Raw genomic sequence first — 24308 nt, forward strand, 5'->3', positions numbered from 1 at the left:
TGCGTCAGGATAGCAGAACCCGGATGATGCTGGACAAGGGTGCAAAAATGGCAACCGAAGTGGTGCATGCCCCGAACAAAACCTGGGAATTAAGTCCCTACGAGCTGCACAGGACTCCACAGGAAGCCATCACCGACAGCACAGTTATTGCTGTATCCCCAAGAAGCTTGCATAGCGAGCTAATGTGCCCAATATGTCTAGATATGTTGAAGAACACAATGACTACAAAAGAATGTTTACATCGTTTTTGCCAGGATTGTATTATCACTGCTCTTCGCAGCGGCAACAAGGAATGTCCAACGTGCCGAAAAAAACTTGTTTCTAAAAGGTCATTAAGACCAGATCCCAATTTTGATGCGCTGATCAGCAAGGTTTATCCCAGTAGGGACGAGTATGATGCTCTCCAAGAACGAGTGCTTGCCAAACTTAACAAAAGTCACAGTAATGCAGCTCTGTCAAACAGCATCCAAGAGGGAATTAGACTTCAGTCCATAAACCGACCACAGCGCGTGCGGAAACATGCCTCTATGGATGGTGATACGCCACGGCCCGATAATCTGGATTTACTTGATGGGGAAACATCAAATGAGACCACTCCAAGAAAGAGACAGAAAACCTATTCCGACGATTCCAGTGGGGAGAACTCAGTTGGTGAAGGTGTGTCAGAGCCTCCATTAGAACCCCCTGAGATTCCTGTCAGAGACATTGAACTGGTGTTCAAACCCCACCCACAGGAAGCAGATGGAGATGGCACATTACAAACACGATATATCAAAACTACAGCAAATGCATCAGGTGTGTTGGCTGTCTGTTTCAGGTCATGTAAATTTGTGAGGTGGTAGTACAGTTTTGATGAAATATTTATTTATTTGATAGCTGTTTTACATGATACTCAAGAATATTTCACTTACACGTCGGTGGCAAGCATTATTGTGGGAGGAAATGGGGCAGAGCAGGTTGGTGGGGGAACCCACGACCATCTGTAGGTTGCCAACAGACCTTCCTACATACGGCTAGAGAAGAAGTCCACATGAGCTGGACTTGCACACACAGCGACAGTATCAGTGAGAGGCTCCTGGGTCATCGCGCTGTGCTGGCCTGCTAACCCCCTTGGCCTGACAAAATATGAGGCTATGGAATTTAACCTGTTTGGCCAAAATTCTGCACATCTCTGTTCTCAGCTCTGTGCTTTTACTATTAACCACAGAGAGTCAAACACTACTGGCTTAAATCAGAGTACTTCTTCACTGGAAGTTTATAGTGTTTTCGCCCCGCCTCAAGGCATATCAAATGCAACATATAAATCTTATACCCATACCGTCTCTGCTCAGCCAGAAGCACATCGTCTCTGTCAGAAGCATATTGTCATGACTGCCTGCAGTAAAATGCCATTGGTGATTGTCATCTTTTGTGATGTCACTGAAATGATATATTATTGATAAGGTGGTAAGTATGTGTCGTCCTCGTATGTCTGAAACTCATTTGTGGTTTAGGTCAACATGGCTATGGATTAGAACTTGAAAATGGTACTCAGCGCTGTTTGGCACTGCATTTTGGGCATTTGAACCACTCCTCACAGGCTCATCATGTTTTGTTGGGTTTGGTGTCATGTTGTGTGTAGTTCGGGTGTCGGTGAGTGAAGCAAGGCAAGAATTATGTTAGAATGGAAACTGAACTCTTGCCACAAGGAGACATGATTATAATAAGACCAACAGAATGGTCAAGTGCACTTATTATTGGTATCTGGTAACACTTTCTAATACATCAAAATTCAGTAGTTAGTATTGTTGGGCTGAGGTAGTTTTGTTGGGCTCACTTAGCTGTCCGGACTCAATACATAGCACCAGGTGGTGCCCAAAAATTCAATGTCTAAAACAAGTCCACCATGATTTAGTTCCTTACATTGGGTTCTTTTTACCATGTACACTAACGAAGCAAGGCAATGTAATTTCCTCTAGGATCTGTCCTGTTTTTATTTCTCACTTTATACTTGCGTGTCTGTGTCATCATCATAAAAGTGAAATACATCTACATGTAAGTTTATGTGTCAGAGAAAGGAAACATGGTATCCATTCAAAGGGAGGTAATTCAGTGTGTTTTCTGGCAAAGTCTTTACTGCCCAGCAGACTGGAGTTAGTGCTAAACGACCAAAGAGTCTCAAATTTAATACTATTTAATGTATGAGTATTGTATGGGAAGTGTCTTTCCAGTGTCTGACTTTTCAAAAACATTATTTACCATACCAGAGTTGATGTATGTTTATAAGGATGTACATTGTTAGAACACACTCTGAAGGGAATACATGCACTTAAGGGTATATATGGAATATGGTATTAGTAATCCAGAGTTAGAGAAAGGTAGGAGAGCCTAACTTGTGCTGATGTGCAAGAAGTCCCCTCATTATTGAGGGGATTATTAAGTCCCCTCATCCCCCTCATTACTGGGCGATTTGGTAGATCATTTGCCTTGATTCTGGAGACCCATTATCAAACCTGCAACTGGTTTTCCATTTAAAAATGATATTTGTTGCAAAGATGCAGCCACATTAGTATCTGAGGAGTTCTGGAGAGATAGAAATATAAAGTGAATCAAAATAATCTGGATTGTTTTCTTGTATTGTTACCAGCTTGAAGGATATTCATGCTTTGTAGTCTTGGAGGAACATAAGGGAAACAAAAGTTTTCTGTTGCTTCTTCTTTTGTGTGATACGATGACATCAACTTTCCCAATACTGAATGATGTCTGGTAACAAATGAAGAAATCATAGGGTTTTTGATGTTATTTGATCAGAATTACAGGTACGTCCATATCATATAACATGCATCTGCCTTGCACAAGGTCAAATCTTGAATATTAAGCTCCATGTAAACTAATCGAATGTTTCTTCACTGGAGACCTTGTTTCCAGTGAAGAGACTGAAGTGCATGTACTAAGTTGATTATATGATTGTATGTTGCTGTTCACAGAGTAAGATTTGTTGCATATGGGCTTGTGTAAATCACTGTGGTCAAAAGCTGCAAAACTCTTGCACATGAAGTATAACACCACTCAGACCTTCCTGTGGTTTCCTATCTTGAATGCTTCTGAAGTTTAGTTCCTCTAGTGATTTGATTTATAAGCTTTGATGTGAGGTTATGGAACTCGTCTTTATTCGTCATTATCTGTATGTAATGTAGTACTAATCACCGGTGAAGTGAACTACTCTATTGGACATTAGTTGATCTGTACATGTATACCACACATTTACTAAATCTTTTTCTTTGCGTATTTTTTTTTTTTTTTTTTTTTTTTCGCAGTTGAACATTTGTCCAAATACCTGGCAATTCGCTTGAAACTGGATGCTCATAAAACGGAAAACGGTATGTATTCATTAGTTTATATCCTCCACTTGATTCTCTTTGTCTTGTGTTGTGTTGAAGTTACCAGACACAGACCTTTCAAGGTGCACGGGAAAACTTGAAAGTGAAAGGGAAAGAATTTTGAGAGTAACATTCCCTAGTAGTGTTTTCTTACACTGTAACAAAAGTTGTGCTGTTGCTGACAATTTTTTTAATATTCTATTCTGAAGTGAAATCTACTCTTTATTGGCAAAATTGAGGTCTGTAACAAGGAAATTACATAGTTTTGGTTAGCAATCTCTCTCCCTAGCTGTTCGTATTGAAAAATGAAGAGATTTGTAGGCTTTGAAAAGGGCTTGAATAATCAGTTAATCACGCTGAGATCCTTGAATTTTGGCTTGGAGTAGTGTATGATCCACGACTTCTTGAACTTGTTTTTTACCCATGGGATGGGTGTGGTCACAAATGAAACTTGCAGAAGTGTTAATGTAAAGAATGTAATTATGTTCTGATTATGTAGCCAGCTTTGTGTATAAGTTATTAAAATGTCAGTAATGAAAAGTCCAGTGCCCAGTTGTTTTAAAGTGTATTACAGTTGTCGCAGTTGAACCTGATATTAATTTTAGTCTAGACTAAAGTGCCATTGGTTTTTGTAATAGGCCAAGATGGAATTGTATTAAGATTTAAGCTTGGCATAACTTTTAATACACTTGTGAACTACCAACCCCAGAATAATTAAAATTAGCATTGATCACACAGAATGAATGATAAGAAGGCATATGCTCAGTTTAGTTCTGTGATAAATCCTTATAGGGGAAGTTACTCTTTATCAAATGAATCTTTTACTCCAGTTAACCAGCAAGGTTATGGTGATTCTAGCAGCAGGCTTTGTGTTAACACACTAGGAGAACTGGACTTGGCGTGAGATAGGAACTTTACATGTACTTGGTCAGTGTTACACATATTCTGATGTCCCGTTACAGGAGGAAGTCCTGCCGACGAGAAGAAATATGCCATCTATATAGCCACGGCACCTGGCTCCTACGCTATGCTGAATGGACTGATGACTCTAGAGCAAGTGAATGAGAAATTTTGGCGGATCAATCGGCCCCTGGAGATGTACTATTTACAAATGAAGAAGGAGAATGGGGTGGCAGTCACCAGCAGCCGAAAAGACTCTGAGAAAAATTGATTGTTTTTGCTAACAGGCAACATGTACCCTGTTTCAGACCATGTTATCCCTTATGTTTTTGGCCTATAACATCACGATTGGTTACAAACAGGAGATGATCTACATGTGATCATTTGGGTTGATGTGAGCAAATAAAGAGGAAGTGCTGATTATTTGAAAATAGTGTAAATTAGAGCCCTGCTCCGCAAGATCAGTATTATCCTATTGCCATGGCCAAATCATCTCTACTTCCAGATGTAATCTTTTTACTGACAGTAAAATTCAAAAAGGTACAAGACATTATCATAGATTACTTGTCTGTAACCTTTTTGTGGGAGTGGTGGTTGCAAACCGAAGATTTACAAAGCAGTCTCCAGTTTAATGTGTATAGTCATCTATAGTTGATGTCCTTTCAAAAAGAGTAAGAGGTACTTTCATCCACTTGTATTTTATTTGGAGAGTTTATACTTGAAACACCTTTACACTATTCATGCCTGATATTATTATATGTTCGATATAAATTCATTCCTAGAGGGGCGTGTCAGTTTTAGATAAGGGTTATTGAGGTACATGTATGATGCTGATTAGATGGGAACTGTTTACCCCGAAACTGTGGCATTTTGTAACAGTTTAACGGACAGTGTCCAGGATATTGCATTTGTGGCCAATGACCGTTACCACACTAATATGGTCATGGGTTATAAAACTCTGACACCTTTATGACAGCATGATCTCAGAACCAGTTTCAGAGGAATGCTCTTTACCTGTTGTGTGAATATAGTCTGTGTTGTCTTTGTTGTCATTATATCCAAACTGTGGACAGTGGAAAATTACAGGTGCCAGGTGTGTAACTTTTATAGTTGTGATGTGAGCTATATACTGGATTGTTGTATACTGGATAAAGATATTCAAGACGGTGTGCACAGTCCTTGGAACTCCTTGAAAGTGCTTGAAAAATACAATTTCATTTTCAAGTACTTGAAAGTCCTTCAAAAAGACGAATACTCTTGGAAACTCCTTGAAAATCCTAGTTTGTCCCGAACTTAAATATCGTCTGCTGACCGCCCAGTCTGTCTATCAGGAGCTCGCTGATAATTCTCCCATAATCAGGGCTTCCGCACAATTTTTTGAAATGGCAGTAAAATTTGAAAAAATGTGAATGTTTTTGGCAACAAATTTATTTACATAAGAAAAAATATAAACATCATACAAAATCTACCATGAGAGTTTTCTGGGGTTTTTAGCAGATTTTCACAATTTTTCTTATGAAAATAATCCACTTTCATTTCCAACAGCCTCATCTCGGCGAAAAAACAACACAGTTTTATGGCAATTACTTGACAGAAATCTACAAAGAGAGGTTCAGCATTGTTGCAAGTTGACTTACATTAAATAACGCTTGAAATCATTTTTGTTGGATAACGAATGAGAATTTTGGGGGATGCCTTTCATTGCCAATTGTCAAAAAAAAAAAAAAAAAATTATCGGTATCATGGGAAATAAATCAAGGTAGTTACACCTGTAAATGAAGTTATCTCCCATGAAAAATTTAAACTTTTCCACATAATAAATTATTTTTTTTTTTGGATCCGAAGTAAATCAAATGTTTCAGAGTATGTGCCATTACATAAATGTGTATGCCTTCTGTGTTAGTCCAATGTACTGATCATAATGTTACATTTAAATGAACTGAATTTACAAATTAATTTTTTAACAAATTTTTCTGATAGAGGAATTTACATTTTACTAGGATCCTAGAGATAGCTTGAAAAAAGGATTGATTTTTTTTTTTCAGAAACATGCTGCCAAGCATTGGTCCATTATTTTGAGGGCAGTTGTTCTAAATGTAACGATAAACTCCAGATATAGCTGGACGCGACCACCTAATTCTAGCAGCTACACCAAGGCAGATAAAAATGAATTACAGAAGTAGACCTACAAGAGTCATGGCCCAAAGGAAATTTGGCTAAAGAAAAAACGTATTTACTACAAAATCCGATGAATGGCTAAAAAAAAAGTACTGACCCAGAGGAAGCCCTGCATAATGATGTATGAGGTTCATTTTTTTGACTGAGCCAAGGCCGGGTCAAAGAATGTGTCGCATTACAGAGGTGAAGGTCAGATATTTTTTGCAAAAGCAAGTGTATTATTCAATATACATGCATGCAAATTAAAGCATCTATAATTCAGACTTAAAATATAGTCTACAATTTGCATCATGGTATGTTTAAACTAGACTTGAAAATGACAAAAAAACTCCAGGAGAACTCCTTGAATTTCATTTTCATATACCTGTAGGAACCCTGCAAGATCTTACTGGTGGTTAGTCATGATGGGTGATGTTGCTTCTGTGATTTTCATTTTGTCATTCAAGATATTCACGTAGGTCATGTTTTCAGATAACAGGTCATCCAGTTGTCAGATTATGTGATCCGTTTGGCATGTACTCACTTGATCAGTTGGCATGTTCTCAGTTGATCTGTCTGACATCTTCTCAGTGGTCGTGTCAGATGATCAGTTTGACATGTTCTCAGTTAATCATTTGGCATGTTTTTATTTGATCAGTTGACATGTTCTCAGTTTATCAGTTGGCGTGTCAGATGATCATTTTGGCATGTTTTCAGTTGATCATTTGGCATTCTAAGTTCTAAGTTGATCAGTTGACATGTTCATTTTATCAGTGGGTATATCAGAGGATCAGTTTGACATGTTCTCAGTTGATCAATTGACATGTTCAGTTTATCAGTTGGTATGTTTGATGATCAGTTTGACATGTTCTCAGTTGACAAGTTCTTAGTTGATCAGTTGACATGTTCTCAGTTGATCAGTTGACATTCTCAGTTGATCATTTGACATATTCAGTTTAGCAGTAGGTATGTCAGATGATCAGTTTGACCTGTTCTCAGTTGATCCGTTGGCACGTTCAATTTTTCAGTTGGTTTGTCAGATGATCAGTTGACATGTCCTCTGTTGATAAGTTGACATGTCCTCTGTTAATTTTGGCATGTTCTCCATCAATCAGTTGACCAGGTGACATGTTTAGTTGACATGTCAGATGATCAGTTTGACATGGTCTCAGTCATTCAAGTGCCATGTCAGATGATCAGTTTAATGTGTTCTCAGTTGATCTGTTTGACGTGTTCTCAATTTATAAGTTGACATGTTCTCAGATGATCAAATTAACATGTTCTCCGTTGATCATTACCAGTTGGCATGTTGGTCCATGATATCACCAAATCATTAGTTTGGCTTGTATGATGTTCTCTTGACCAGCTGACTATTGTCTGAGGACGATGACTTGTATTACAACTTAATACTTCAGAACAAAATTTCAAGAAAGTGCGTGTATTTGATTGCTCACTTATGTGGGTGTCCGTTATTTTTTTTTACAACACTACATTAAAGTCAAATTGTATTTGAAACATTTTGCTACTGATGATCTAATATACTGAGTACACCAGCTGGCTTGTTGAACTCCTGGTGATTGCCAGCCACAAAATCCCAGTTTTGGTTCTGATGTAATACTTGTGTTAATGTGCATCAGTATGCAAAATGCTGTTGGAATGCCATTGGTCAGCTGCAGTTGTATCACTAGTATTCATGATTTTTGACATGTTAAAAAGCAGCATCTGATTGGCAAAGGCAGTAACTGTCAGATAGGCCGGAGTATTGCCAGGTTAGACCTGTGCTTTACACGCATTTGAAATATGGGCTGACATAAATTAGACTGAACATTGCAGAGCAATTTTGGCGGAATGTGTGTGCATTGTGGCTGGTCTCTGGGGATAATGTTGTGAAATGTCAGTGGACACCTGTGATGTCATTGGTTGAAATCTTTTGCTTTTTGGCCAATATCCGTATTCTCTAATCAGATTTTCTCTATTTGCCAAGAATAGCTCAAATTATTGACTTTCAATAAATACCATACTTGTACAATAGAGTCCTAAGATGATTCTAAAGTTTGAAGGGTTACATGCTCAGACGAGGCTGTTATTTTATGAAAGGTAATTTATTTGGGCTATTCAAAAATAGCAAAAATCCAACAGAATTTACACCGATTGATTTTTTACCAAAAATCTCCTGTATAGCATCTTCAAATAGTTTTTTTTTTAATTTTCTTTGAGTAACACTACTTGTTTGGTAGCCTACATGCATATGAATTGGACTACGTTTGTATACTGTGTGCATGGTCTGTATTATAATGTGTATATATGGAGCAAAAGTTGCATATGATAAGTGGAATAGTTGTACCAAAACTACTACCCTGTTCCCTCAACATTGTCTCATTTATTACAGAATGCAACATTAGATTTATTTTCTGCTGCACACTGATTCATAGTTTAGAACACATTCTCATACCCATCTTCATCATTTGACAAATGTTAACATATTTGCAAACCTAAAAATTGATCATTGTATGAAAAGATTAGGCCATTTGGATATATTATTTCCGTACTTGTTGGTTGAGCATTATTAACCTGAATACAAACAGAAAACGGTCTGGATTCTGTCTAAACACTTTACCTGGCCAGTACCATGTCCGACAAGGAAGGACTTGTGCTAGCTGTCCTAGTGTGTGCATAAGTCTTTGTTTCAACATAAACAGTGAATTAATTTAATAGTGCTTTAGTAAACTGGTATTGTTCACATGAAAAAATCCATGAGTCTCGATCTTGTCTTTTCTTTATTTTTCCACTCTGAGGATTATCTGAATATGTACCAAGTCTTGCAACATCCTGAAGTGCCAGTGGTTCAGTGGAATAATAGGTAAAATGGTGCAGGTTCAATGTTTAGATAACAATTAAGGAAAGAAAAGTCCAGTGTTTGCCTGTTATAGCTTTAACAGCATTCACAAGCTACATCACTGGAATACTGACTGTAAAGTGTTGGACAGTCGAGAGCTGATAAAGCATTACCTTCAGATGAAATTTTACTGGAGCATGTATTGTTAGATGTCTAACTACATACACAGTACCAAAAAATATTTCATTTATTCTCTAAGCAAATTAATATTGTCATCAACCTTTATATGCTTTGCAACCCACTTCCAGACAAGGTTTTGAACTAATTACGGTGTAAATTGTTTTCTCATTCGGGGAAAGGCCAGAGTGGAGTACCAGCAGTGTAAACGGATTGTTATTTTACATTATAGTCACCTCAATGCTAGTACAGTAATAGGGTTGGTGTTTTACATTATGGTCACCTCAACACTAGTGTGAGTAATGGGTTGGTGTTTTACATTATAGTCACCTCAACACTAGTGTGAGTAATGGGCTGGTGTTTCACAGTGACCTCAACGCTAGTACAGTAATAGGGTTGGTGTTTTACATTATGGTTACCTGAACACTAGTGTGAGTAATGGGTTGGTGTTTCACATTATTGTCACCTCAACACTAGTGTGAGTAATGGGCTGGTGTTTCACATTATAGTCACCTCAACACTAGTGTGAGTAATGGGCTGGTGTTTCACAGTGACCTCAACGCTAGTACAGTAATAGGGTTGGTGTTTTACATTATGGTCACCTCAACACTAGTGTGAGTAATGGGTTGGTGTTTTACATTATAGTCACCTCAACACTGGTGTGAGTAATGGGTTGGTGTTTCACAATATAGTCACCTCAACACTAGTGTGAGTAATGGGCTGGTGTTTTACATTATGGTCACCTCAACACTAGTGTGAGTAATGGGCTGGTGTTTCACAGTGACCTCAACGCTAGTACAGTAATAGGGTTGGTGTTTTACATTATGGTTACCTGAACACTAGTGTGAGTAATGGGTTGGTGTTTCACATTATAGTCACCTCAACACTAGTGTGAGTAATGGGGTTGGTGTTTTACATTATAGTCACCTCAACACGTGAGTAATGGAGTTGGTGTTGTACATTATACAGTCACATGAACACCAGTATGAGTAATGGGGTTGGTGTTCCACATTATGTTCACCTCAACACTAGTGGAGTAATGGGTCGGTCTTTCACATTAGTCACCTCAACACTAGTGTGAGTAATGGGGTTGGTGTTTTACATTATAGTCACCTCAACACGTGAGTAATGGAGTTGGTGGTGTACATTATACAGTCACATGAACACTAGTATGAGTAATGGGGTTGGTGTTCCACATTATGTTCACCTCAACACTAGTGTGAGTAATGGGTTTGGTGTACACTATAGTTAACTGAACACTAGTATTAGTAGTGGGATTGGTGTCTTACATTATAGTCACCTAACACTAGTGGAGTAATGGGGTTGGTGTTTTACATTATTGTCACTGAAGACCAGTGTGAATAATGGGGTTGGTGTTTTACATTATACAATTAGCTGAACACTAGTGGAGTAATCAGACTGGTGTTTTTGATTGCACTTGGATTTGTTTCATACACAGCCACACTGGCCTGTGAAAGCCAAATTCATGATGTGATCTTAATGCTTTTCCAGCACTGACAGCTTTGACCCAGTCAACAGCAGCTGTTTCAGACTCATGATAATACTGTGCAAAGCTCACAATTCATGGACATATACATGTAGCCAATATTATTCAAGGCCAGATGAATGTTGGGGCAATCCCCAGATTCTCCAAACTTATGGGTAATGTGTCCAGAGCTTACATATCTAAAACGGTTAAAACCACGAGATGAATTAGAACACCTCACCTCAGTAGCCCAAGGCTGACTCTACAGTGAGAGATAGTCGACAAATGAACGATAAATTTAGTTTAAGAGAATACATCAATCATAAAATAAGACAAGTTTATTTTTTTCTTTACATATGAGATTTCAAACATGTCAACAGTATTGAGTTGCTGTAGATACAGAATGGCATGTAATAGTTTAAAATAAGTACACAATCTATAACTAAAAGCATGACTGTTACAATGGGGATGACCTGAGCTTCCTTCTACACCATTCACCACAATCACTCTTTCCACAAGCACTCAACATGTTCCAGGAGTTTAAAAAACAAAAAAAAAAAAGTCATGGAGATGAATGAAAACCTAAACCAATCTTTCAAATTCCTAAATTACTTATGACACTAAAACACGATTTATGTAAAGACCACCATGACTGATCAAAGTCCAACATCTGACTGTTCATGTAAGTTCAGCTGATGTGAGTGGGGAGGACAATGGATGCCTGTCTTAAAACACTGTCCAGTGCACACGGAACTTGACAGTTATATACATTATGATGAGGGGTCACCAGGGCTGGTGGGCTGTGCCCAATGAAATAGTTGTCTTTCCAGTACCACCCCTACAGGCATAACCTTGGTTTGTCACAGCAGAGGGAGTCCACTTATCTGGAGCTGGAGAACAATAAAAATGATAAGGACAGCCCTAGGAACACAAGCCACCCCTCACTGGACCATGCAACTATTCATCAGTCAGCATAATCCCACCAAAATACACTTCCACTTACAAGTGTCCATCAAATCTTCAACTGCATCTAATTTGTTCTATTGTACATCCATCTGAAATACAAATTTAGAAAATGTCAGTTAATTACTGTTCAGATTGCTTAATACAGTCTATATTTTGTTGACCTTTCCAATACAACAAATTAATTCATGTTCTCTCTGCTGAATGAGGACATATATATATTATTTTTGAAGGGTAAATTTCCATAAACTATGTCAGTTTAAGTAAAAGTTTTTCCCATATACTATGTTAGTTTAAGTAACAGGTTCCACACATTCTTTTAGTGCATCTTTGTTGCAAATTAACATAATCTGAAATAAAACTCCGACAGTGGCAGTTAGGAACCTTAGCAAGGAAACCAAGGAATTCATGTGGAAATCAATTCCCACCAACATATACTCACAGAATTCTGACCCACCTTCAGGTCATCAATGTTTAAGACCTACCTTGGAATTGTATGCGTCCAGTTCCGCATCTAGCTCTTCCGCTGTCATTGGCTTCTGTTGATTTCGACGACCACCTCGGTTACCCCCTCTTCCCCTCCCTCGACCTCGCCCAGCTCCACGGCTTCTTGTGTTGCCTGATCGGGCACCTCCACCACTGCCGCCGCCATAGCTCCTAAGGAGAAGATACCACAGAACATGCTACTTAGCATACAACCTAAAATTCTAAATAAACGACCTGTTAACACTGGTAAACAGGCACTTACTCAGGTTACCAGTTATATTGTGAAAGATTACCTCGCCACTTGGCAATAGAAAATGTTTAAAAAAATACAGAACACATATTTTAAGTACGGTCAAACCTGTACTTATGGCTGCCTCAAATCAATCGCCACCTGCTCTAAGCAGTCACTGTGTGCCACGAATGATTGACTTTTCCATGTTAACTAACTTGAAATATGTGGGTACCTGTCCAATGTGGCCAGTGGCCACTACATGTGGTAACAAAGCCCAATATCAACCTGCCCTATGCGCCCTGGATTTTCTGCAGTAATCATGATCGGAAATTCAAAAATTTCAAAATGGGGGCCACAAACTGCATCAACTTTTATAGTGATTGAAAATTTGCAGTGTTGTAACATGCCACTTTGTCTTGACCGGTGAACTTTGTGGTTCACTGCTCAATGGTAGTAAAGCCTATTGTTTTAATGCCCAGCTGGTTATTGTTTGGACACCCAGCCTCAGATTAGCCTCATGTAGAGGTCATCTGAGGTGTGAAAGCCAGTGCAGGAGTGGAGTGGGCAAACCAGGATAAAAGCTGACCTCCTGTGAGCAGTTTGATAAAGTATGTGACTTTCTTGGGTATTATCTTTGCAGGCCTCTTGTGCTGTGTGTTTCCTTCTGGTTTGCCAATATATGACATTGCACTATCCTCTTAATGCTGAACGCCAAGGGAGGAAGTTACAACTGCTTTTTTAACACTGTTTCCCTGCTCCTTTCAGTGCTATGCAGCAAGAAGTACTATTTTTGAAGTCTTAATATGACGTGACCCGGGTTTGATCCCAGATCTCCCGACTTCGAGGCGGATGCTTTCTCTGATTTAGAGGTCAGTCACACAAGCTTGCTTTGATTTCAATACACCTAGGTTTGGTAAGTCACAAAGCTGGCGCTTGATTTTCTAAGCACCTCAGTTTGTTATGTCACAGGCCATACCCTTCATAGTCATAGACATTTAGGTTTACAAACTCACCCTGCAGAATAGCCCAGTCGTCCCCCTTGCTGTAACCTCGATGTGGTGTCGCTGGCCGGAGAACCCACTAATTGTATGTTCATGGGCCGACCTGAAAGGACAGGTAAAGTTCAAAATAAACAATTTTGGCCTTGTTACTGGCCTTGCGAAGTTCATGTCACAAGCATTTGACAAGCTGGAAATTAACTCCTGTCAGCGTGAAACTGACCAGGAGATGAGAAAAAAAATCTTTCCACCTTCAATTAATGAGGGATCTATAATCATGGATTTTGGTGTACACAAAAACATGAGTCTTCTGTGGCCTCAAATCTAACATAATACAGGATCTGGACAAAATCTGCTTCCCATCAAGGGTTTTGAATGGACCGTAGTAGAATGCCACACTCAAGGATTTATGTCCTCCTATACAGTGTTGGCCCAAACATTATGGGTGGAGGAAACTGGAATACTTGGAGTAAAACATTGTTCATTAGCAAGTTATACTGACAATCTTTCCCATAAATCCAGAAAACTTTGTGTACACAAAACACCCAGGGGAGGCAGAACAGTAGTGGAATCTAGAAAAATTCCTGTTTGAGAATGGTAAAAGTTAGATAGCCGTTTTGAGTGGCGAATCAATGCGCAAGGGTGTAGTGTGTCAACCAGGGCTTCCGCTGGCACTCACCACTGTCACCAATTGGGAATAAAAATTTGGATTGGCGATAAAATCTGAGAAATGGCGAAAGTTGTTGGTGACAAAATTATTTACTGGAAAATATATACTGGCTATTGAAGAGGTGGAAATGGCAACAGTGTGAAGGTTCACAGTGCACATGGCCATGTGTTATTCTTCTCTTTTCTAACAGAAATAATGAGTTGGTGAACATCGTCACAGTTTCGTATACACCACGTGCGCAGAGCTTCTGCTGGTGCTCACCATTGTTCCAAATTTAGAACAATTTTTGGGCATGGCGGTAAAATTCAACAATATGCAAATGTTTCTGGTGACAAATATATTTACCTAAGATTTATTTATTTATTTGATTGGTGTTTCACGCCGTACACAAGAATATTTCACATATATTTACCTAAGAAAGTGTACAAACGTTATACACAAATTACCTGGCAAAGTTTTCCTAGTACTTTTCAGGCATGAGAGTTGTTTTACGCGTATTTTTGCTATTTTGCTGATGAAAACAATCCAACTGCTAAACCGCTTCATTTCGGCAAAACAACCACACAGTCACAGCGATATTAATTGACAAAAATGAGAGGGTTCAGCATTGGAAGTTGACTTACATTAGATAATGCTTAAAAATCATTTTTGTTTTTTTATGAACGAGAATCATGGCATTTTTGGGGCCGCCTTTCATAGCCAAATCTTAAAAAAAATTAAATTAAAAAAAAATTATTAAGGCAGATAAATAGAGGTGGTTTTAGAAGTGCAAATGAAGTTATCTCCCTTGAAAAATTTAACCCTTCCACCCTTGAACTAAATTTACAAATTTATTTTATCACAAATATTTCTGAAAGAGGAAATTGTATTTTACTAGGACCCTACACAGATTAATTGAAAAAAGGTTTGATTTTTTTCAAAAAACAAAAACACTCTGCCATTATTTTGAGGGCAATTGTTCTAAATGTGGCATGGGATAAACTCTAGATATAGCTGGAAGAGACCAAATTGATTCTGACAGCTATACCAAGGCAGATAAAAACGAATTAGAGATGGAGACCACCAAGAGTCATAGATACTGCTCCCATTCAATCAGCTGAAAATCACAAAGATTAAGTCGGGGCCGCTAAGAAAGTATGGCTAAAGAAAAATTGTATTGGCTACAAAATTGGATGAATGGCTAAAGTGACTGGCTAAAAAAGATACTGACCCAGGGGAAGCCCTGGTCAATGGTGAGATAAACAACAGCATATGATTTATTTATGCCTATGGTATGTTACAATCCTCTGCGACAGCCCAGAATTCAACAAATTAAAATGTATAGCTCTAAATTTTTGACTTGCAACTGTCCTCGAACCCATGTAAAGTCTCAAATGTCACAACGAGTGGAATAAAATGCACAGATTTTGATGAATTGTGTGTGACTGCCAAGTGTCATAATGCTTTAACACGGTCCGATGGATTTCCTCGTCATGCAACGATGAATCTTGATCAAGCGCACTGGAAACAGCTATTCGGTTTCTTGAACTGGTCTCTTGACCCTTGCGACAGACAGGCAATGGCCTCAACAACAAAATATTCCGTATGCAGCAAGTAGTATATAATAATTACCATCAAGGGGCACATTATTGTACTGCTTCATTGCTTTGACAGCATCTGATCTCCGCTCAAATATAACTTCTGCTGTGCCTAAAGATCTCCCAGATCGATCATAATGGACAGCAGCTTTCTTCAAGGGCCCAAACTCCGCAAAAAGTTCCTGAATAAGGACACAAAAGTGCAAACACAAGGTTTTAGAAACTATCATTTCTGAAATTTTACCTTTCAGCAAAAACAATCTAGCATATACCCTAAATGAGAACCTAAATGAGAGGGAAAGTATCAATAACTCTAAAGTGGTTAACTTCATAATGTATGGGACTTAAAAGCAACGCAGCAACTTGAACTGTGGATTGAAACTATTTAATATCTTTACTGATAGTAAGGAACTTTGTGTTCTCCTTACCTGTATGTCGGAGTCGTTGACTCCAAAGTCCAGGTTTGAGACGAGCAGTTTGCCTGCCTGCAGGCCTCCTCCTACTCCCCCTCCTATAGACCCTCCAAGCTTCTTCAAGGGGCTGGACCCACCATCAAACATGTCGTGCTGCCACACATCAGGCATCTCTTTGGGCTGGGAACATATAAACAAAAACACCCATGTATACAATCCTGCCCAGCTCTGAGAATGGCTGAGGCTGAGTACCTTCCTAATTCACTGAGCCACATGATCTCCTTATTTAACATTATGGAATTTACCTTGTCAGTCAACAATCAGCATGTCTCCAATTCTTCTCTGTATAGGCTAATCAGGGCATACTGGCATGGGAAGCTGGTACATTAAAAGTCTGCATCGGGGAGTGGAAGCATACTTATTTCATAATCTCCAAGGAAGGCACAGTGTCACTTTGATTGGCTATGTTCTGCAGAAGTTACTGCTTGAGTAGCCTTTGATCCTTATTCAGTGGGCCAAATAAGCTCCGTTCAGCAAAATGAATGATCTCCCACTTAGTTCATAATATAAATCATAAATATTAACGCAAGCCATCATCATAGTTCAATTTTCCTGGCATAAAAGTCTAGTAATACTTCAATCAGTCCAGTATATTTGTTCAACAACTGGTCCAGCGGTCTGGTGAAAAATATTAACTTTTTCACTGTAAAACGACTTTCAGATGTATCTATCTCTGTATAATATCTAGTATTTGTTTACTTTGGAAGCAATAACTTATTTCCTGTGAGAGACTGCATTACTTCATGTTGTTGATGTGCAAAAACTTGCCGCTTTTCATAGCACGAAAGACAATTTTCATTTGACTCATACACTGTTCGAAAATTTGCATTGGCTGTAACAGACTTTCACATATTTCTGTGGAGTTTTACCAAAGGGTTGGGGTCCAGAAGGTCAAAACGAAAGACTGACATGCTTGAGCATCAGATACTAACACAACAAACATGTGACAATTCCTGATAAAGACTTAGTAAACTTTCTCAAAACCAGGTGGACAAACCATGTTCTTGTTGTTGAACGTGTTAAAGACAGTGACAATTTACAAAGTTACATGCAAAGAAGTTTCAACAGGGCTTGAAATAACCGGGCGCCAATTCGCCACTTGTGAGTACAACAGTGTTTTGGCAAATGAAAATTTTGAAAATTGGCGACTAAGCTTTATTTAGGTTGTTGTACATGTTGAGTGAATGCATTTAGTGTAGGCCTGTTCGAAAGGTTGAATCCAGCGATAGTCACCCATTTTGACAGCTATAGCATTTTTGTTGCTAATCATAAGCTTCCCCGCAATGGGGCCGGCCCGGATAGCACAGTTGGTAGAGCGTCCGCTTCGGGACCGGTAGATCCAGGATCAATCCTTGGTCGAGTCACACCTAAGACTTTAAAAGAGGAAGTTGTAACTTCCTCGCTTGGCGTTCAGCATGAAGGGGATAGTGCAACGACTGGTTGACCCGTATCAGTATAATGGCTCGGGCGGGGCGGCTTACTTGCCTTCGGTAAGTCGTCTCAGTGATGCAGCACTAAATAAAACAGCGGTGGAAATCCGTCCTGCAACAAGGAGGCACATTACACGTGCATGCACCCTAATGATTCCTTCGTCGTCATATGACTGAAAAATTGTTGAGTACGACGTTAAACCCCAAGCACTCACTCACTCACTCACTCCCCGCAATGGAAAGTGGGCACAAGTTTGAAAAACAAAGGTCTTTGCTGGATTTCATGTCGCCCAAAGCAACGAGTGACATTGAAACAACAACGCGGATCTTACACGCGGTACGTCTAGTGGTGTAACATCGACAGCGCCTCCAACTCCAACTGCAAGTGCTGTCCTATCTCTAACCTTCTCCTCGCATTCCCCACCTTGCCAGGGCCCTAAACGACCTCCAGTTACCGATGTTTCCGAGGACGGGTCCAAGAACAAAATCATGAAAAGAACTTTTCCCCAAACATGGACCGTTAATAGGGAGTGAGTGAGTGAGTGCTCAACAATTTTTCAGTCATATGACGACGAAGGAATCATTAGGGTGCATGCACGTGTAATGTGCCTCCTTGTTGCAGGACGGATTTCCACCGCTCTTTTATTTAGTGCTGCATCACTGAGACGACTTACCGAAGGCAAGTAAGCTGCCCCGCCCGAGCCATTATACTGATACGGGTCAACCAGTCGTTGCACTATTCCCTTCATGCTGAACGCCAAGCGAGGAAGTTACAACTTCCTCTTTTAAAGTCTTAGGTGTGACTCGACCAAGGATTGATCCTGGATCTACCGGTCCCGAAGCGGACGCTCTACCAACTGTGCTATCCGGGCCGGTACCGTTAATAGGCCATGGCTGAAGTTTGACCACAACACAGATCTCATGACGTGAAATATTTTGACTAAAAAAAATTCTGGTTTTGCGGCTGGAATAAACAGTTTAAAGTTAACTGCTGTGACAAAGCATGCGGCATCAGAAATGCACAGAGCCTCTGAAAATCTCTGAATTAAAAGCTTCAAACTTTTGTTGTGAATTTCTCACAAAGCACTACTGCAACAACCAGCAGTGCAAAACCCATGTTCACTACATAGCAGAAATCTACAAGGACTGTCTACGGGAATTAGCAGTCTGAGGCTAGTTTCAGACACCATATTATGAGGCAAGGCCTACTACGACAAATATGTTGTACATGTATAACTTGCAATTTGTGAATCTTGCATCTGATTTTCCCACATATTATATATCATGCCTAATAACATTTTCCTCGATTGCTGAAAATAATTCTTCGCGTATAGATGGCCCCTGAATAAATTATTTGGTCCCTAGAATTTTTATGTCTAGGGGCCAATGGCTCCAATGTGAAAAAAAAGAAAAAAAAACATTTCAAGCCCTGTTCAATCAATCTTACAATTATATGCATAATCTGTAAAACATAGATAATGTTAAACAGGCCTATACGACTCTTTGCAGGAGTAACTTTTAGTGCAAAATATTAGGATTTGAAAGCTAACCTATCAGCATGTCACATGGACTGCTAACAACCGGCATGGGAGACTTTCTTGTCGTAAAAAGTTAAAATATTTTAAGATACAGTTTTTCAAAAATTTAAGGACGCTTTTTTGACTGACAATTAAAGTATCTGCTTCTCTTGTGGCATTTTCATGCAGTGATCAATCCCATTCAGTAAAATTTGATTTTCTTCTTTGCTGACTATTTAGTGTTTGTTTTGTTTATATCTTTATGTGGAAACCTCACCATCAACATGGCAATAGCTAAACTGATTATTTAATATGTTTTTTATTTTTTGTGTCATTGATAGTGAACTCAGCGCTCTGCCAAAACAAAACACAATCGAGAATATCTTCACAAAATGTCCGCTCTCTTCAGTGAATAATTCTAATATCTGCACCACTTTCCTTCCCCCGTAGTATCTCCTGACTGACTTTTTGTGGTCGAGTACCGAGTACGAAGTACTGAATTTTATCCTTCTGTATAAAGTATAACAGCAACGTATGTAGTAAGCACCTGTGTTTGTGCAGACTTCAACAAATAAACACTGACTGTGGATAGAGTAAAGAATGTTTAAAGGGTATTCTAGTATGCAAACAAGTTGAAGTTCAAATTATTGCCAACTACATGATTTGCTGTGTTTTGAGTTTGACAGCCACCATCTCCGTGTTCTTGTACAAGTGGTTCAGACATATTCAAAATACTGTCTGAAAACAGAGAAAAAATTGTGGCTCCTGTCTTGTGACTTGGCCCTTAGGTTTTTATTTTTCCCCCCATTACAAATATTTATGGCTGACAGGACATCTGTTGTACATTAGACATAATACCAGGTTGACTACAGCGATAGAAGTAGGCTTTTTATCAACCAAAAGGTTTTACATTCAGGAAAGCATGTGTCACCTCTTAAATGTCTACCCACTGAAGAATAAAATGACAAATATAAAATATGGAGGTAGGGTGTAGCCTCGCTATAGAGCCACTTTGGGGACAGGTTCCTGAGCGCATTATAGACTATCTCGCGCTATAACGAAATGACTGTGGGATTAAGTATATAGGGCTACAGCCTATCTTACAGATTATGGTTTTGACACTGAACGAAGTGTTATCGATGTAAAATGCATTTTGTCAAATTCTTATAGTTAGTTTACTATGAACGCACAATGAACAATGTTTTGTTACCTCGGGATTCAACTAGTATTCTACAAACACAAGTTTACCTGTGCAGAGCAAAAGCATCTCTTATGATATCCTGCGAATCTAGTCTGGTATCGCGCAATCACAGGCCTGAGCTAATCTACAGAACTTGCTGCATGTTCATTTCCATGAGCTGAATTCAAGTAACACAGTTTCATCCACTTTATTTTTAAATAAAAAAAAAACAATAATGCATTTGTTATCCAATTCATCCAGGTCTACTCGTATCAAAAGTAATTCATTGAACTTGATGCCTCAGATTCAAAATGGCGAACAGCAGATGACTGTCAACCTGATCACATGAACAAAAAAAATAAAAATAATGTACACCATTTTAATGTATATCATGCTAAATCAATGTATGAAATGAAGGAAAGAGGAAAACATTAGGAAGCCATTCTCAAACGTTTCTTCTTCTTTGTTGTCACTGGTTATGTAATACCTTTCTGCCAGGTAAACACTTTCAAACCCCTTCCAAATTATAGTTTATTTCTTTCAAAAAACATTGCTAGCATCCTTCAGAATAGAATTATCATGTAATATTCTGCAACAGTAATGTCACTCTGATCTGATTTTTTCACGATTTAATCTGAAACCACTCCTAGGTTATAACATACATGACCGATTACTGTAAAGAAAATAATTTTCTATACCCTCAGCCACTTAAAAACTCAGAAAGTTACTTGCTTCAAATAGGGCTGTTTTTTTTTTTTTAGTTAGATTCAGCCTAGATGTACTCGCGTTCTGTAAGAAGCATACATGACCGATCACTAAGGAAAAAAATTTTCTATACACTCAGCCACTTAAAAACTCAGAAAGTTACTTGCTTCAAAAAAAGCTGTTTTTTTTTCGTTAGATCCAGCCTAGATTTACTCACAGCACATTTCCACGAGGCTATGTCCGAGAGCCTCACTTTCGTATTATTGACTTCCAACTTTGACAGGAAGTTTAACCCAAATTTATGGTTACAGAATGTGAATCTAAAGTGAAATGAACTGTTTGTTATATGGTAAGTGCACTATTTTACATATGCAGACTATTGGCTGTTTAATTTTGACCAGGTTTATGTTACAGATGTACATCATAATGTTAATTCATTAGCCACTGAATCACTTGAGACTGTAAAACCATGGGCTGTTGTAAAGACTAGTGTTATATTTACGTGTAACTTTCTACGTCATTACTTACATCTATTCATTCATGCTTTGCTGAATGAGGCTGGCCAAATATGGAGGAGACCCTTTTCAGATGTAGTTCACGGGACTTGCGCATTCAACCCTAACCAAGTTTATCTGTGTTAAACACATTTAAAAACCATGTTCTAGCACATCAACTAGAGTGCTGTAGTGGGATAAGCAACCGGGAAAGGACCTGACATGCTGTCTGATGGAAGTCTGAATCCAGTGTATTCCACAACAAGCTAAGTACATCCTTTCCAAAAAGTATAAATTGCGAATTATACAGTGAATGACACGTGACAAAATCTAGAAAGATAAACGTCTTGTTTACACTGTTTTCTTTGTATGTAAATTGAACATCTCCCCATTCAGTGGGGGGGAAAATGACGCCAGAATGCACGCCCAAATCAAAATGTAAATTCAACCCTTGTCCTTACAGCTCTCAAACCATGAAGTACCGATAAATGTGCCTGAGCTGTATTTCACCTTATTTAACCTGGTGTTATGAATCAAGATCAAAGGGCAGATAACTCTTGTGTGACAGACCAATGACCGAAAGCCGTCTATATCATTACACCAAAATCAGTAAAATATAACTGCTATGATGGTAAATGAAATATCTGGACGAACCCGTGAATAAGGTGTTGGTCTACCACCTCTTCTTTTCTGCACTCCGCCTCGGAAAACCCCACCGCCAGCTGCCCCACGACGGCCGCCCCGGCCTCGGGATGTGCCCGCGCGTCCTCTCAACCCACTCGTACCACCACGACGCCCTCCGCGGCCTCTTCCACCGCCTCCCCCACCCTTCTTGTTCATTTTTATGATGTCATCTAGACTTAGGTCTATCTTGTCGCCCGCAGACATATTTGAAGGGCGAATATTACCAGAAATTCAGCTGAAACGAGCGACTGCTTTCACAAAAGTTTGGTCACAACAGCACGCGATGGTTGATAAGTGCGGTTCCGGTTTGTGGTGGTTTATGGGTAAATTATTAAGTAAAAACCTTAAATTTTACTAAACGGTTGATAAGTAGTTATCAGCTATTTTTCTGTCCTTTTCAAAGCAAAATATTACAGAACAAACTAATAATGAGGATATGTAAATTCTTGGTTTTGATTGTGTTTAGCGGCCGTATTACGTAGGCGGACGTCCTAACTTCCGTGCGTAACCCATCAATACATATTTCTCAGCTTGTGAATGGCAGATGAGCTAAAGGAGCGTCGGAAGATCATGGTAAAAGCAAGCTAGACGTTCAAACGAGGATGACAATCACACCACATGCAATGGACATCAATGAAGACAAGCGACCAAGAAGTATGGTCGTTTCCAAAGTAAGTGGTTTTGTATGGATGGCGAGGGTCGTCTGTTTGGGCTCATCAGCACCAGGTGGTTGATACACAGACAAGTTCTGTCTCTCAGCTGTGTGTATTGGGGTGGGTTAGTACAGCGTGTGGCGGAATGCCACTGGACACGGCAAAACTGTGGGTCTCCTTGATCATACGATTGTTCTCATAGCTTGATAAATGCCAGAGAACGGTTAATCAGCTGATACGTAGATACGTATGTTAAGCTTATAATATGCGACATCCAGAGGAGTTTTATCTACCCCTTGTCCAATCTCTTCTCTCCACACATACTATATAAGATATAGTATAGTATAGTATAGCACTTGTTTTCCACCGGTGTGGCATACATTATTATTATTCAAGAAGTCATATATAGTCAGTAACTTGCCAAACGTAGACGGTTTATCCTAGTGGCTCTAGTTTCTTTCACCCAGAAAGCCGACTGCTGTCTTATATGAAAAAAACAATCAAGGATTCAAAAACTGTGTAAATTTATTTATTACCATTTTTTTTATGTAGGAAATACTATTTCATGTAGAGAAGAAGGCCAGGTTAATTAAAGGTTAAATGATGTAGTTGCTATGAGAAACATTTTTGACAGCATCACAACAGGAACTCAAAGCAGCTGTGATCTATACATGACACTGTTTTCCACTATCTCTCTTGGTGATAGGTTATTGGAGGTGATAATTTGTATTGTCAATTTTAACCCAGAGGAGAAACAGTACTCATTTAGGAAGGGTTGACAGGAGTCCTTTAAATTGCCCATGTTCATCATTTTAATTTTGACTAATAGTTACTCTACTCAGACTTTTTCTAAATCAATTAATGGAGTATGTTTGGTCTTTGATCTGTGAAGTTTTTGTTTGAATCCGGCACTGTTTGGCTTCACTGCAGTTTTACTTCAGGAGGATTGTTTGGAATATTGTTCAAGGGAATTATTTTTGCTTCAATATGTCATTCTGTCATAAAAGTGAAATATTCTTCAGTGTTGTGTAAAACGTAGATTTGATAAATTCACTCATAAAGGTGATATTTATCATGCACTGACATGATTACTGTGTTTATGAACTGCTTATACATGTATATTGTAAGTACATGAACTATATCTATGTTGTAAAACTGGTTTCCTCTATGTTTTATGGTCCAACACACAACAGGTTACATTTTATCTTAATTGTACTGTTTATATCCTGAATGTGTTGATTGCTATGGTTATGTTCCTGTTTTGAATTTGGTGTTATGGCATAGAAACAGTAATTATGAGGCTGTCCTATATTTACACATATCCGGAAGTA

At 38.9% G+C, this 24308-nt stretch overlaps 3 protein-coding genes across 3 annotated transcripts in view; 2 read left to right on the forward strand and 1 right to left on the reverse strand.

Moving 5' to 3' along the window:
• Positions 1 to 47: 47 nt before the first annotated feature.
• Positions 48 to 6314, forward strand: LOC135476793 (E3 ubiquitin-protein ligase RING2-A-like). The gene is made up of 3 exons (XM_064756926.1): positions 48 to 795; positions 3297 to 3359; positions 4322 to 6314. The coding sequence occupies exons 1-3, from the start codon at positions 48 to 50 to the stop codon at positions 4528 to 4530; spliced, it is 1020 nt and encodes a 339-aa protein (XP_064612996.1). The 3' UTR covers positions 4531 to 6314.
• Positions 6315 to 11238: 4924 nt separating this feature from the next.
• Positions 11239 to 22593, reverse strand: LOC135482043 (THO complex subunit 4-B-like). Its single transcript, XM_064761869.1, has 6 exons — positions 22295 to 22593; positions 16270 to 16434; positions 15876 to 16023; positions 13610 to 13700; positions 12364 to 12535; positions 11239 to 11970 (listed from the first exon to the last, which is right to left on the reverse strand). The coding sequence occupies exons 1-6, from the start codon at positions 22526 to 22528 to the stop codon at positions 11956 to 11958; spliced, it is 825 nt and encodes a 274-aa protein (XP_064617939.1). The 5' UTR covers positions 22529 to 22593; the 3' UTR covers positions 11239 to 11955.
• Positions 22594 to 22865: 272 nt separating this feature from the next.
• LOC135473400 (regulator of G-protein signaling 7-like) overlaps positions 22866 to 24308 on the forward strand; it is a 31886-nt gene continuing 30443 nt past the window's right edge. The window contains exon 1 of the mRNA XM_064753253.1: positions 22866 to 22995. Coding sequence (XP_064609323.1) covers positions 22927 to 22995 — 69 coding nt within the window. The 5' untranslated portion in view covers positions 22866 to 22926. The remainder of the gene's footprint in view (positions 22996 to 24308) is intronic.

Source organism: Liolophura sinensis, chromosome 1 (assembly GCF_032854445.1).
Source record: "Liolophura sinensis isolate JHLJ2023 chromosome 1, CUHK_Ljap_v2, whole genome shotgun sequence".
In the NCBI taxonomy this organism is placed as follows: domain Eukaryota; kingdom Metazoa; phylum Mollusca; class Polyplacophora; order Chitonida; family Chitonidae; genus Liolophura; species Liolophura sinensis.